This window comes from Rhinoderma darwinii, chromosome 3, assembly GCF_050947455.1.
Source record: "Rhinoderma darwinii isolate aRhiDar2 chromosome 3, aRhiDar2.hap1, whole genome shotgun sequence".
Lineage (NCBI taxonomy): Eukaryota > Metazoa > Chordata > Amphibia > Anura > Rhinodermatidae > Rhinoderma > Rhinoderma darwinii.
In genome coordinates, this window is record NC_134689.1 from 289,533,824 (window position 1) to 289,547,337 (window position 13,514).

General features: G+C 41.8%; 1 protein-coding gene across 1 annotated transcript in view; it reads right to left on the reverse strand.

The window, feature by feature from the left end:
* FAM227B (family with sequence similarity 227 member B) overlaps positions 1-13,514 on the reverse strand; it is a 428,344-nt gene that overhangs the window by 363,222 nt on the left and 51,608 nt on the right. The window contains exons 3-5 of the mRNA XM_075858036.1: positions 12,940-12,993; positions 7,462-7,699; positions 2,241-2,299 (exon numbers count right to left, since the gene is read on the reverse strand). Coding sequence (XP_075714151.1) covers positions 2,241-2,299; positions 7,462-7,699; positions 12,940-12,990 — 348 coding nt within the window. The 5' untranslated portion in view covers positions 12,991-12,993. The remainder of the gene's footprint in view (positions 1-2,240; positions 2,300-7,461; positions 7,700-12,939; positions 12,994-13,514) is intronic.

The following is a 13,514-nucleotide window of genomic DNA, read 5'->3' on the forward strand; positions in this document are numbered from 1 at the left end:
GCCAAACAACAGGGAACCCCAGCAATACAATATCCCGCACCAGAGTACCTGGATAGTCCAGACAGTGGCCGCAGCTCTGGTACAGATGGAGATGGGTGCAGCAGATGGCGCCAAATGTGGCGGATGACACAGGTGCCGCAGGTTGCGCCAGACATGGCAAATTTCTCCGGACGTGGCAGATGACACAGGACGTGACACGGCTCCAACACTAATAGTCACAGGAACAAGAACAGCACGGGATACAGGAACAGATAACAGGGCACGGGTAACAACTGGAACGGGAAACACTAAGGAACCATTTGCAAGACAGACTTGGGATAACTAACAACGCTCAGGAAAGGATCAGAAGAGCTGGGGCCTTCTTATAGACCAGGAAATGCCGTTGATGATGATGATTTCCTGATGTGCGCGCTCTTGCCCTTTAAGGCTGGGCCCTACGGGACATATCAGAACGGAGCGGAAGTGAGCGCTGGCGTCTCCTAGGAAGGAGATGGGGACCAGCGCTCACGGATCCATGGCTGCGGGCGTCGGGAGGTGAGTAAATGATACATGGACACTACAGTATACAGATGGCAGCAAAAATACTTCCACCCACATCCAATGAGATATGGTGACCGCGACCAATGAGTCTCAAGTAGTGAATCTTCCACAGGCCACTTTTTATCCCAAATACCCGGGGGCCCTCAGAGAGGATGCGGAGGACCTGATTGGGAGGGGCAAGCGTCATCATAGGAGGAACCAGATCTCGATCACCACAACACCAACGGAACAGGGTGGCAACCCTGTCCCAGAGGATCAGGACTTCATAATCAGCATCTCATCAAGGGAACTAATGCCAACAAAGGTAAATGTAATGACCACCGCTACCCACCGCTATATACTTACCAAACCTTGTCGTCATCTTCTGGCCAGTACCGCTCCTCCCATGCCACTGATGCTACTCCTTCTGCGCCTATCCACCCAGCTTTCCCAACGTGTAAAGATCCTCCTTTTCCTGTATACCTTGGATGAGCTATTAGGTTTTCCTAGCTAGTCCAGTGTTTCCCTGCCATTACTTACTTTGTTGGATTTCCTATGATTGACCTCTGCCTATACCTTTTGCATTAATGTATATTTTAATGGCTACATAAACTATTTAAAAAGGGTCTTTAGTGTGTGGTATTATGCATAAAGCCAATTTGTACACTAGAGTGCCTGTTTTTACATATAACATTGGACTTTTTTTTAATCTAATCGTACATTTATTCTTATATTTGTATATCTTTTGAAATATATACATTTTTTCTCTATTTTTTTCTCTATTTTTTCTTATCTCAACTATTTTTTTGTTTGTTAATACTGTGGCACTAATCTATTATAGGTATTAAAAAATATATATAATTTTAAATTGATAAGGACTAGTATTTGTTTTTGGTAATGCTTTTTTTTTTTAATGCTTTTTGTCCCTTTTCTCCTTTATAATTTTTTTGACTATACTCTGAATGCAAGTGTATATATTTGTTCTTTCATAAATTGTAAGGCTATGTGCACACCTGCATCGGGGCTTTCCAAGGAACACCAGAAGCAGCGGTTCCGTTGCACCACGGACACCACTGGCGGTCGACAGAACCCATTGACTTTGCTGAATCTATCTTCAAAGAAATCTTGATTAACCCTGATGACCCCATTGATTTTTTACAGAAAGAATAGCATTACAGACTGTTAGGGTATGTTCACACGATAGCAGGCATTTACGGCTGAAATGACAGCCTGTTTTCAGAAGAAAACAGCTGCGTCGTTTCAGCCGTAAATGCTCCTCCTCGTAATATACGAGGCGTCTGTGACGCTCGTATATCTTGAGCTGCTCTTCATTGAGTTCAATGAAGAACGGCTCAAATTACGTTGCAAAGAAGTGTCCTGAACTTCTTTGCCGAGGCAGTCAATTTACGCGTCGTCGTTTGACAGCTGTCAAACGACGACGCGTAAATTACAGGTCGTCTGCACAATACGTCGGCAAACCCATTCAAATGAATGGGCAGATGTTTGCCGACGTATTGTAGCTCTATTTTCAGACGTAAAACGAGGCATAATACACCTCGTTTACGTCTGAAAATAGGTCGTGTGAACCCAGCCTTATTCTTCCATCAGGAATACCAGGACCACAGACAGAAAGCAGATAATGCAAGTGTCAACGGAGCCTAGCAAAGACAGTTTAATTATCTTACTTTACATGCAAAAAAATGAATGCTGCAGTATATTACCTTATTGTTTTCATGTGCTTTCTGAGAGAGTTCAGGCATATCAGCTTCAGTAAGAAAGACTGCAACATTAAAAGAAACATTGAATCATAACTAATCAATAGCTAACCGTGATAAGCAATGTATGTTGGCAGTGACTAAAGTGGGTAAATGGCTTGTTTCATTTCAGATAGCTAAGGGGTAGTTCACACAGCGTTTTTTGTGAGGCAGATTTTGAATTGCCAGCGTTATTTTACGCTATTTTTGCCCAATGTTTTTTTTAGCTGTTGAGTCTACTGCAAAAACGACGGGCAAAAAACGCACCACAGGTTTTTACTGCTTTCCATTGATTTCAATCACGGTGTATTTATTGTACACAGTGTATTTATTGTACATGCCCTATACGTCCCAGAATTTTGCTACAGATCTGACCACGGATTTCACACTTTGCATCGTCAAATCTGTAGCAATGCTGCAGCAAATTTTTTCCATTTTAAGCCACCCCTCTAATACTGACCCAATCCCCACCCATACACACCCGCATCAGCCCACAGTATCATGCTCCCATAGTGCCTCCCACACAGTATAATGCCCTCATAGCTGCCCCTATACAGTATAATGCCCCTATAGCTGCCCCCACACAGTATAGTGCCCCCATAGCTGCCCCATACAGTATAATGTTCCATATCTTCCCCCATACAGTATAATGGCCCATAGCTGCTCCAATACAGTATAATGCCCCCATAGCTGCCCCCATACAGTACAATGCCCCCATAGAGTATAATTCCCACACAGATGCCCCCATACAGTATAATGCCCCATTGCTGCCCCATACAGTATAATGCCCCCATAGCTGCTCCCATACAGTATAATGCCCCCACAGCTGCCCTATAAAGTATACTGCCCCTATAGAATCCCCTATACAATATAATGCCCCCATAGCACTATAATGCCTCACAGCTGCCCCATACAGTATAATGCCCATGTAGATTCCCTCATACAGTATAAAGCCCCCAATAGCTGCCCCAACATAGTATAATGCCCCTCTACCTGCCACCATAAAGTATAATGCCCCTTAGCTGCCCCCATACTGTATAATGCCCCCTTAGCTGCCCATAGTGCCAGTGCCCACATAGTGCCACAGTGCCCATGTAGGTAGTGCAACACACAGTGCCCATGTAGCTAGCGCCACAGTGTCCCCTGTAGATAGTGCCACAGTGCCCATGTAGATAGTGCCACCCCCCCTGTAGATAACCCCCCCCTGTAGCCATTGGGATTCCCTCTAAGGGCGGAATCTCCAGCCAGAGCGGGTCAAGGCCGTTGCCGGGGATTCCACTCCAGGAGGAGCCACTGACGTTGCTGTTCAAATATGTACAGTGACGTCAGGGATTCCCTCTAGAAGTGGAATCCACGGCCAACGCCCTGCCCAGGGACTCCGCTACGGGAAGAGCCACTAACGTCACGGTCCATATATGTCCAACGCATATTTCACCGTGAGAGCAATTTATGTGTTTGGTTTTATAAGCTATACTAACATAACCACATATACACCCCTTTAACTAGTAATTCAAATATTAAAAATAGTATTAGATGCTAAAAGAGATGAAAAATTATATATAATACAAAAACATTTGTATAGCAAAAAGTAAAACTGCAATACTTCTATCATGGATTCTATACTCCAGTGTAGCCAGATTACAGAGATAACTAACCATTTAAACTACTTGTGTGATTTAATTCTGGTGTTCTTTAAAGATAAGTTTGTAGCTACAGTATACCAAAAGACCAGAAACCACATAGACCAGAAGCATGCTACAAACATTGCTACAAATGCTATGAAGTTTTGACATGGTGGTGTAAAGCATGACATGGATGATATGATAAAAAAATTTATATGAATAAAATCACCTGTATCATGGTGAGCTGACCTATCTTTTTTTTCTTGGGAAGCACATGGGATGGGTTCTGGTCTAGGGCAGTGAACGTTTTAAAGCAGTTGTCCAGTCCTAAAAAATGTATGGCTTATCCTCAGGATAGGCCATCAATATCTGGTCGGTCTGGGTTCGCCTCCTGGCATCCCCGCCGAACAGCTGGTTTGGATGGGCCGCAGCGATCGTACGAGCCATGCTTCCCCTTCATTTGCTTTACTGCTATACTGTGAATCGCAGACACACTTGTAGAGGCGGTTCACAGTATTACAGCCTTCTCCCATTGAAGTGAATATTAGAAGGCTGTAATACTGTGAACCACTGCTACAAGTATGTCAACAAGCATGCTTGAGAAAGGCTCTGAGGAGCTTAAACATTGCATGGGTGAAGAAAACGTGCTTGATTTTTGGATGTGCTGCCTGAATTCCTCTTTGTTGCCATTGTGTGGGACGGTTGGATCCAGTCCTGTTTTTTCCTATTTATTCTGGTGCTGTAACCTTTTCGTTTGTATTGGCTACAAGTGTGTCGACGATTCACAGTGAACAAGCAGGAAATAAGAGGAAGCGGCGCTTGTACGAGCGCTTCAGCCCCTTCAAAACAGCTGATCGGCTGAGTTTCCGGGAGTCGGACCCATACTGATCAGATATTGATTACCTATCCAGAGGATAGCTCATCAATTTTTTAGGACTGGACAACCACTTCTTTATCAGTATACCTGATAATCTAGGGCAGAGAAGGGGTTTATGTCAGGATCTCGGGTGGTCTAGGGGAGTGAAATTATTAATTTTAAAATCCCTGGTAAAGAACAGTGAAGGGTTAGAGTCTATGTAAACCTTTGAAAGGCATTTATTTAAAAAAACAAAAAAAAACAAAGGTCAATCAGTGTGATTGGTGCAACTTTATAAATACTATTATTATTACTATAATTTTATAATATTTTGACTTTTTGAGATACAGCTGCTCTGTATCCTTTAGGGCAAAGCCCCACGTGGCGGAATTGTTCTTGAATTCCGCTGCGGACACTCCGCAGCGTTAATCCGCAGCGGACCCGTTTTTCCATTGCCTTCCACTTCTTTTTAGTAGGCTTCGTTTAGACGAGGCTGAAAATTCCGCTGCGGAGCATAGGCTGCGGTGCGGAATTTGGTGTCCGCAGCATACAATGGATGTTGCGGACCAGTGGCGGACTGGTTGCGGACTCATTGCGGAAGTTCTCCATTGACTTCAATGGAGATTCTAAATTCTGCAATGAAGTCCGCAGATGTCATGCACATGTTATGTGTGCTGCGGATGCGTATTGCTTTTTTTACATGACATTTCTTCATTCTGGCTGGACCTGTGTATTTCTAGGTCTACAGCCAGACTGAGGAAGTCAATGGGGCTCCCGTAATTACGGGTGACTATGTGTGTGCACCCGTAATTACGGGAGCGTTGCTAGGCGACGTCAGTAAATAGTCACTGTCCAGGGTGCTGAAAGAGTTAAGCGATCGGCAGTAACTGTTTCTGCACCCTGGACAGTGACTACCGATCCCAATATACAGCAACCTGTAAAAAAAATTGAAGTTCATACTTACCGAGAACTCCCTGCTTCTTTCTCCAGTCCGGCTTCCCAGGATGACGTTTCAGTACAAGTGACGGCTGCAGCAAATCACAGGCTGCAGCGGTCACATGGACTGCCGCGTTATCCAGGGAGGTTGGGCTGGATGCCGAAAGAGGGACGCGTCACCAAGACAACGGCCGGTAAGTATGAAATTTTTTTACTTTCACTAGGGAAAGTGCTGTCCCTTCTCTCTATCCTGCACTGATAGAGAGAAGGGAAGTACTTTTACCGCAGTACGCAGCAGCTAGTCCGCATCAATTTACTGCACATTTTGGGCAGATCCGCCACAGAATCTGCAACGCAGATTCTGTGTGGCATTGATGCGGACAGTTGCGGAGGAAAACCGCCACGTGGGGCCATGCCCTAATACAGAGCAGCTGCATCGTTTGCTGAATCCTGTACCCGTCAGGTCCGCGGGACTGACGAGTTCAGTGTCAGCGGGTCCTGCATGTCTCTGAACTTAGATGTGATGGATAACAGGTGGATCCTGCAAGTCAAAGACACGCAGGACCCGCTTTCACTGAACCCATCAGTCTTGCGTAAGTGACGGGTACAGGATTCAGTGAATAATACAGCTGTTCTGTATCTCAAAAAGTAAAAAGAGTTTTTAATAAAAACTATTTATAAAGTTGCACTAATCACACTGATTGACCTTTTAATTAAAAAAACAACACAAAATGCCTTTCAAACATTTAGATAGTCTTTAATTGTATACCTGGGGTCCAGTAGTTACCGGTCTATGGTCCAGAGGTAGACTGGTTATAATAAGAGGCTGAACATTAAGGCTGGGTTCACACGACCTATTTTCAGGCGTAAACGAGGCGTATTATGCCTCGATTTACGCCTGAAAATACGACTACAATACGTCGGCAAACATCTGCCCATTCATTTGAATGGGTTTGCCGATGTACTGTGCCAACGACCTGTCATTTACGCGTCGTCGTTTGACAGCTGTCAAACGACGACGCGTAAAATGACTGCCTCATCAAAGAAGTGCAGGACACTTCTTTGAAACGTAATTTGAGCCGTTTTTCATTGAATTCAATGAAGAACAGCTCAAATGTTCGGCCGTCAAAGACGCCTCGCATAATGCGAGGAGGAGCTTTTACGTCTGAAACGACGCAGCTGTTTTCTCCTGAAAACAATCTGTAATTTCAGACGTAAAAGCCAGCTAGTGTGTGCACATACCCTAATCATTCAACGTGCTGTTTTATCTCTGTACTAATCATAGATTTGAGTGCTGGGAGAGGATAGAGAAGTCTGGGTAACTGCAGAGCTGCACAGTTCTATCCATAATTGGGCAGACTGATTCAAGGACGCTCTGCTCGATCATTAAGAGGGGAGCTAAATCTGTCAGTTTACAGTAAGGCCTGTGCTAAACATTTGCTATATGATAGCTAGCACAATGGAATGCCACATAGCAACGTTCATACTATTTTAACTATATGAGCCATGCATTTTTTTCTTGAGTTGGGCTTTAATAAAAATCATGCAACTACACCTTTTGGCAACCCACATGTAGTTCGCCGAGGCTTCATCAACATTGTCATGCAACTTTTGATGTCAAGAAGCATGTGAGATTAAACCATAACAGCATAAAACTGTTTATGAGAAGCTTTACAACTTCAGATGTAGTAACATATGGAAATGTAGAACAGGCATAAAATTGTGTAAGAAATAATAATTTCATAATAGAAAAGGACAGTGAAGTAGTGTGTACCTCTTGTTGAAGAATGCCTATCATCATCCAAAGCTTGTAAACATAATATTTGGGAGCCATAATTATCCAGAAGTGCCATGTTCTTCTCAATTTTTGCCTCCACGTCTCTAAAAGCACTCGTGGACAAGGAGGTATTTGCTAAAAACTGTTTATGAATCCTGTCCAGTGAATATTTAGGAACTGGTATCACCTCTTTACGAAAAGATTCTTCTAGTAAGAGATTTTCAGGCCAATCTTTCTGTAAGAGAAAATAAATCAAAATTTTAATCATGCAATTCCATGAACTGTAAGAGACACTGACTGTCACTTTTTAAAAGGAAACGCTCAATTAATTTGTTTACGGGGGAACTCTGGCAAATCACTGCTGGGTTAAGGGAAACCTCTGGCTGACTCTTTTTAAGGCCTTATTCACACCCTTATTCACACGAAAGTGTCCATTGTGCGTCTGCAAAAAACTTACACGTTTGTCATGCATTGCAGTTCCGTTTGGCATCCGTGTGTGTTCCGTGTGGCATCAGTTGTTGATGTCTTTATGTGCACATTTGTTTATTTATTTTCTCTATTCATTTCATATGAACTTGTGCTTGAATCACGGACAGCACACGGATGTGTATCTGCATGACTTCGCTGGGTGCGCGATGCGCAACAAATGCACAAGAATAGGGCATGCAGTGAGTTTCACGCAACGGAAAAACACTACATGTCTGAATGGCCACATTGAATTGCATAGTTCCATGTGACAGTCGTTGTTTTAACAGCCATCACACGGACATATTACACGTTCGTGTGAATAAGGCTTAAAGGGAAGGTGTCATGAATTATTTTATTTTTTATCATATTGCTTTTAATATGATATGAACATAAATTTTATTTATTTGTGTTCTCGTGTTCTACTTTTTACTTTGTACTTACTTTTACTTCCCTATGGGGGCTGCCATTTTTTTTTCATTTCTCTATGTGTCGATTAACGACACATACAGAGATGGAATACGGCACATGCAACCCCGTAGAGAATGCGAACGGGAGCCATTCCATTTTCTGCAGCGTACGCCGTCTGTGCGGGAACGGCGCATGCGCCGCTCCCACACAGACCAAAACAAAGCTCGTTCGCAGAGTGAAATCCGGCACCATTTTCATGTGGACCGGAAGCCGCTGCCGGACAGTAAGATGACGACTTCCGGCCGCGGCTTCCGGCCATATGTTCAAGGAAGCGAAGGCGCAAGGAATAGGACCGGAGGCGGCAGCAGCAGGAGCAGGTAATTTATGTTCGTGTATGTGATGTGTGTATTATGTTCGTGTATGTTCGTGTTATACTGTCTGCTGAGCACTGTATCTAATCCTGCTACACTGTGCAGTCGCTCAGAAAATGGCGGCACACAGTGTAGGAGGTTTGAAGATTCAAACCCCTCCTTCTCCTGGCACTAGACAGAATAAGGGAGGGGGGATTGTGTGAGGACACTAGAGAGAGTGTGTCTTTCAGACGCAGCGATACTGATTTAATTTTTTACATAACTTTACAGGAAAAATGGCAAAAGTTTTTTTTTTTTTACTTTTAATATTTTTTTTTCCCCACTACTAATAACTTTATTAAACTTTTATTAGTCCCCCTAGGGGATTTGAACTAGCGAAAGTTAGATCGCTGGTACAATACACTGCAATACTTATGTTTTGCAGTATATTATAATTTTTACAGGCTTCTGTTAAGCCATGCTAGAGGCACGGCTTAATAGAGGCAGACAGAAGGCAGATCTGGGGGCTTTCATTAGGCCCCTGGGCTGCCACGACAACCAAAGGCACTCCCCGATCGTGTTGTGGGGGCGCCGACGAGCTGTCTGAGGGGGCCGCCCCCCTTGAACGCCTCAGATGCTGCTGTCGCAATTGACCACAGCATTAGAGAGGTCAAATGGGCAGAATCGCTGTTCCTGGCTGTTAGTCCCGGGTGTCAGCTGAATAACACAGCTGACACCCACAGCATATGGAGAGCGCTCAGCCCGTGAGCGTGCTCCATACTTCCCTATAACGCTTATTACGTACATGTACGTAATAATGCGTCAAGGGGTTATATCACAAAAGCTTGATAACAAACGTAATTTTTCTGACAATACATTCTCCAAATAAAACTAAAGTGCCTATCCTATCAAACTACATTAAAAAAAACAAAAAAAAACACTAACCCCTTTCTTCAAAATGACCTACATAAAAATCCTTTCGTTAAAGGGGTATTCCCATCTTGGACACTTAATACATATCCACAGGATATGTAATAAATGTACAATAGATGTGGGTCCTACCTCTGGGACACGGACCTCTCTCTGACCCTCTTCATACGTTCCGCCACTGGGCTCAGGCAACTGACTTACGAGGTAACCAGGTTTTCCATTAACAGCCGAGCGCATTTTGCATTGCCGTTTACGGAACTCCCGCAAAAGTGAATGCTCCTGAATTGTCATTTCCTGATGTACTCTAATCTCCCTCTACTTTTTGTATCATGTATGGCCAACAACTTTTTTCTAACCAAACTGTGTTATAGACTCGTGTTCTTTTGGGGAACTAAAATGGTTTCTTGGATGTCACATTATCCATAAGTATCTTTGGGTAGTTATTTAGTTTTATGAATGCACTTTCTAGTTTTTTTCTTATGTATTGCTTTGTGGACTTTGGACTTTATATCTTGACCTATGAGAATTCAATGCTATATATCCGTACTTAATGATTTTGTTCTAAGCGAAGTGGAGAAGTTGATTGATAATTCATCTAATCTTATTCCTTGCCTGGTTATTCCCATATTATAGGCTATCGCTACAGTAGGGTCACAATATTTTCCGTATCTCTTGTGAATTAATTACTTTTTTAGAAGTTTTAAAAGGATTTGTCAAATGTATTGCTCAAACTAAATATATAATAAAGTGGTTAGATACTAGATGCTTGTGTTGCACCCCACTAATTTATCTTTAGTGGTGTCCGCCATCTCTTTATTAAAAAATATATAAAGGCCAAAATAGGCTACATCCTTAAGTAGTTAAATTAACTTAAAAAGAAAAATGGCAGAATCCTTTCATGCTGTTTGACTACAAAAATGGGATGACATTTACTCAAAAGTAGCTGGATAGATAGGTGATTAATATTTTAAAAAGGGTTGTCCGGTTTCAGCAAATTAATGTTATTTTTTTTATAATAAAAATTCCCAATATACTTTCTATAATAATTACTGAAGATTTTCAAGATCTCTGGTTGTTGTTGTTGTTATTCAGTAGGAACATTCATTGTTTACTTCCAGTGGATAAATTGTGTCTATGTTCATGTGATGGACACACAGGTGCAGGGCTCGTTACAGTTACAATATGTGTATCACAACGGTTTCTTCTAATGATCTCAGGACCGGTGTGTCTATCACATGATCATGGATAGAATTTTATCCACTGGAAGTAAACAATAAATGTTCCTACTGAATAACAACAAGCAGTGATCTTACAAATCATGAGAAATTAAAATAGAAAGTACACTACCATTCAAAAGTTTAGGGTCACTTAGAAATTTCCTTATTTTTGCAAGAAAAGCACAGTTTTTTTCAATGAAGATAACATTACATTAATCAGAAATACACTCTATACATTGTTAATGTGCTAAATGACTATTCTACCTGCAAACGTCTGGTTTTTAATGCAATATCTACATAGGTGTATAGAGGCCCATTTCCAGCAACCATCACTCCAGTGTTCTAATGGTACATTGTGTTTGCTAACTGTGTTAGAAGGCTAATGGATGATTAGAAAACACTTGAAAACACTTGTGCAATTATGTTAGCACCGCTGTAAACAGTTTTGCTGTTTAGAGGAGCTATAAAACTGACCTTCCTTTGAGCTATTTGAGAATCTGAAGCATTACATTTGTGGGTTCGATTAAACTCTCAAAATGGCTAGAAAAAGAGAGCTTTCATGTGAAACTCGACAGTCTATTCTTGTTCTTAGAAATGAAGGCTATTCCATGCGAGAAATTGCCAAGAAACTGAAGATTTCCTACAACGGTGTGTACTACTCCCTTCAGAGGATAGCACAAACAGGCTCTAACCAGAGTAGAAAGAGAAGTGGGAGGCCCCGCTGCACAACTGAGCAACAAGACAAGTACATTAGAGACTCTAGTTTGAGAAATAGACGCCTCACAGGTCCTCAACTGGCAGCTTCATTAAATAGCACCCGCAAAACGCCAGTGTCAACGTCTACAGTGAAGAGGCGACTCCGGGATGCTGGCCTTCAGGGCAGAGTGGCAAAGAAAAAGCCATATATGAGACTGGCTAATAAAAGGAAAAGATTAATATGGGTAAAAGCACACAGACATTGGACAGAGGAAGATTGGAAAAAAGTGTTATGGACAGACGAATCGAAGTTTGAGGTGTTTGGATCACACAGAAGAACATTTGTGAGACGCAGAACAACTGAAAAGATGCTGGAAGAGTGCCTGACACCATCTGTCAAGCATGGGGGAGGTAATGTGATGGTCTGGGGTTGCTTTGGTGCTGGTAAAGTGGGAGATTTGTACAAGGTAAAAGGGATTTTGAATAAGGAATGCTATCACTCCATTTTGCAACGCCATGCCATACCCTGTGGACAGCGCTTGATTGGAGCCAATTTCATCCTACAACAGGACAATGACCCAAAGCACACCTCCAAATTATGCAAGAACTATTTAGGGAAGAAGCAGGCAGCTGGTATTCTATCTGTAATGGAGTGGCCAGCGCAGTCACCAGATCTCAACCCCAAAGAGCTGTTGTAGGAGCAGTTTGACCGTATGGTACGCAAGAAGTGCCCATCAAGCCAATCCAACTTGTGGGAGGGGCTTCTGCAAGCATGGGGTGAAATTTCTCCCGATTACCTCAGCAAATTAATAGCTAGAATGCCAAAGGTCTGCAATGCTGTAATTGCTGCAAATGGAGCATTCTTTGACGAAAGCAAAGTTTGAAGGAGAAAATTATTATTTGAAATAAAAATCATTATTTCTAACCTTGTCAATGTCTTGACTATATTTTCTAGTCATTTTGCAACTCATTTGATAGATATAAGTGTGAGTTTTCATGGAAAACACAAAATTGGGTGCCCCCAAACTTTTGAACGGTAGTATATATTGAAAAAATGTTATAACTTTTAATTATACAAAAAATAAAATTCATTTTCTAAAACCAGACAACCCCTTTAACATAGTGGCACAATGTGATTAATGATTAGTACAATTTCATTTGTATGCATTATAAATGTTATTCTAAGGGCATACCAAATAACACTATAAACACTTATCCTGACTTAGCTATCACCTTTGTAGTTTATATTATCTAGATCCTGAAAGTGCAAGGATTTTATATGTGTACAACCTACAAGAAGGGTGCAGTAAGATGTTTCCAAATGTAGACAGTTTAAATTGTTAGTTCTTGAAGTGGCCCGACTAAAAGCTTCCCTAAATCTGCGGTAAAAGCTTTACATGTCTTACCAGGTGTTTTAAGTTGAGAAATTCTTGAAATGTAGCTGGTGGTTTCTGCATTTTCTAAAAACGAGAGTGACAAATTTGAGATAATAAATAAAATAAATGAAGACCCCAAATCGAAACTGAAAAACAAAAAGACTATCATATAGTGATTGTATGTGTTCTCTGTTACAGCGTGGTATTAACATGGTGATTGAGAAGTATCAATGTACAGACAAAATAGTAATTTTTTTTTTAAATCTTTATTCAGAAAGCATGCTTGCCTTTAAAAACACGCACGCACATACAAAACCTCCCATTTATGGAGAATTTGCGTGTTATGCATTTTGAATGTGTTCCTTTAGGTGATTTATGTTTTGGATGTTTACTCGGTACAACAGAGAAAATCAATTGGGCTTAGGTCCGGAGACCACAATGACCAATCCAGGAACCTGGACACTATGATGCCCAGTATTCTCTGGATATAGACTTTTGAATCACCCAGTGCATTATGACAGCCTGTGGCGTTTATCTCCACAAAACCAGGAAATGTTTTAGACATGCAGGATTGTAAAAATGGCAGTTGAAAAGTGCACATCATA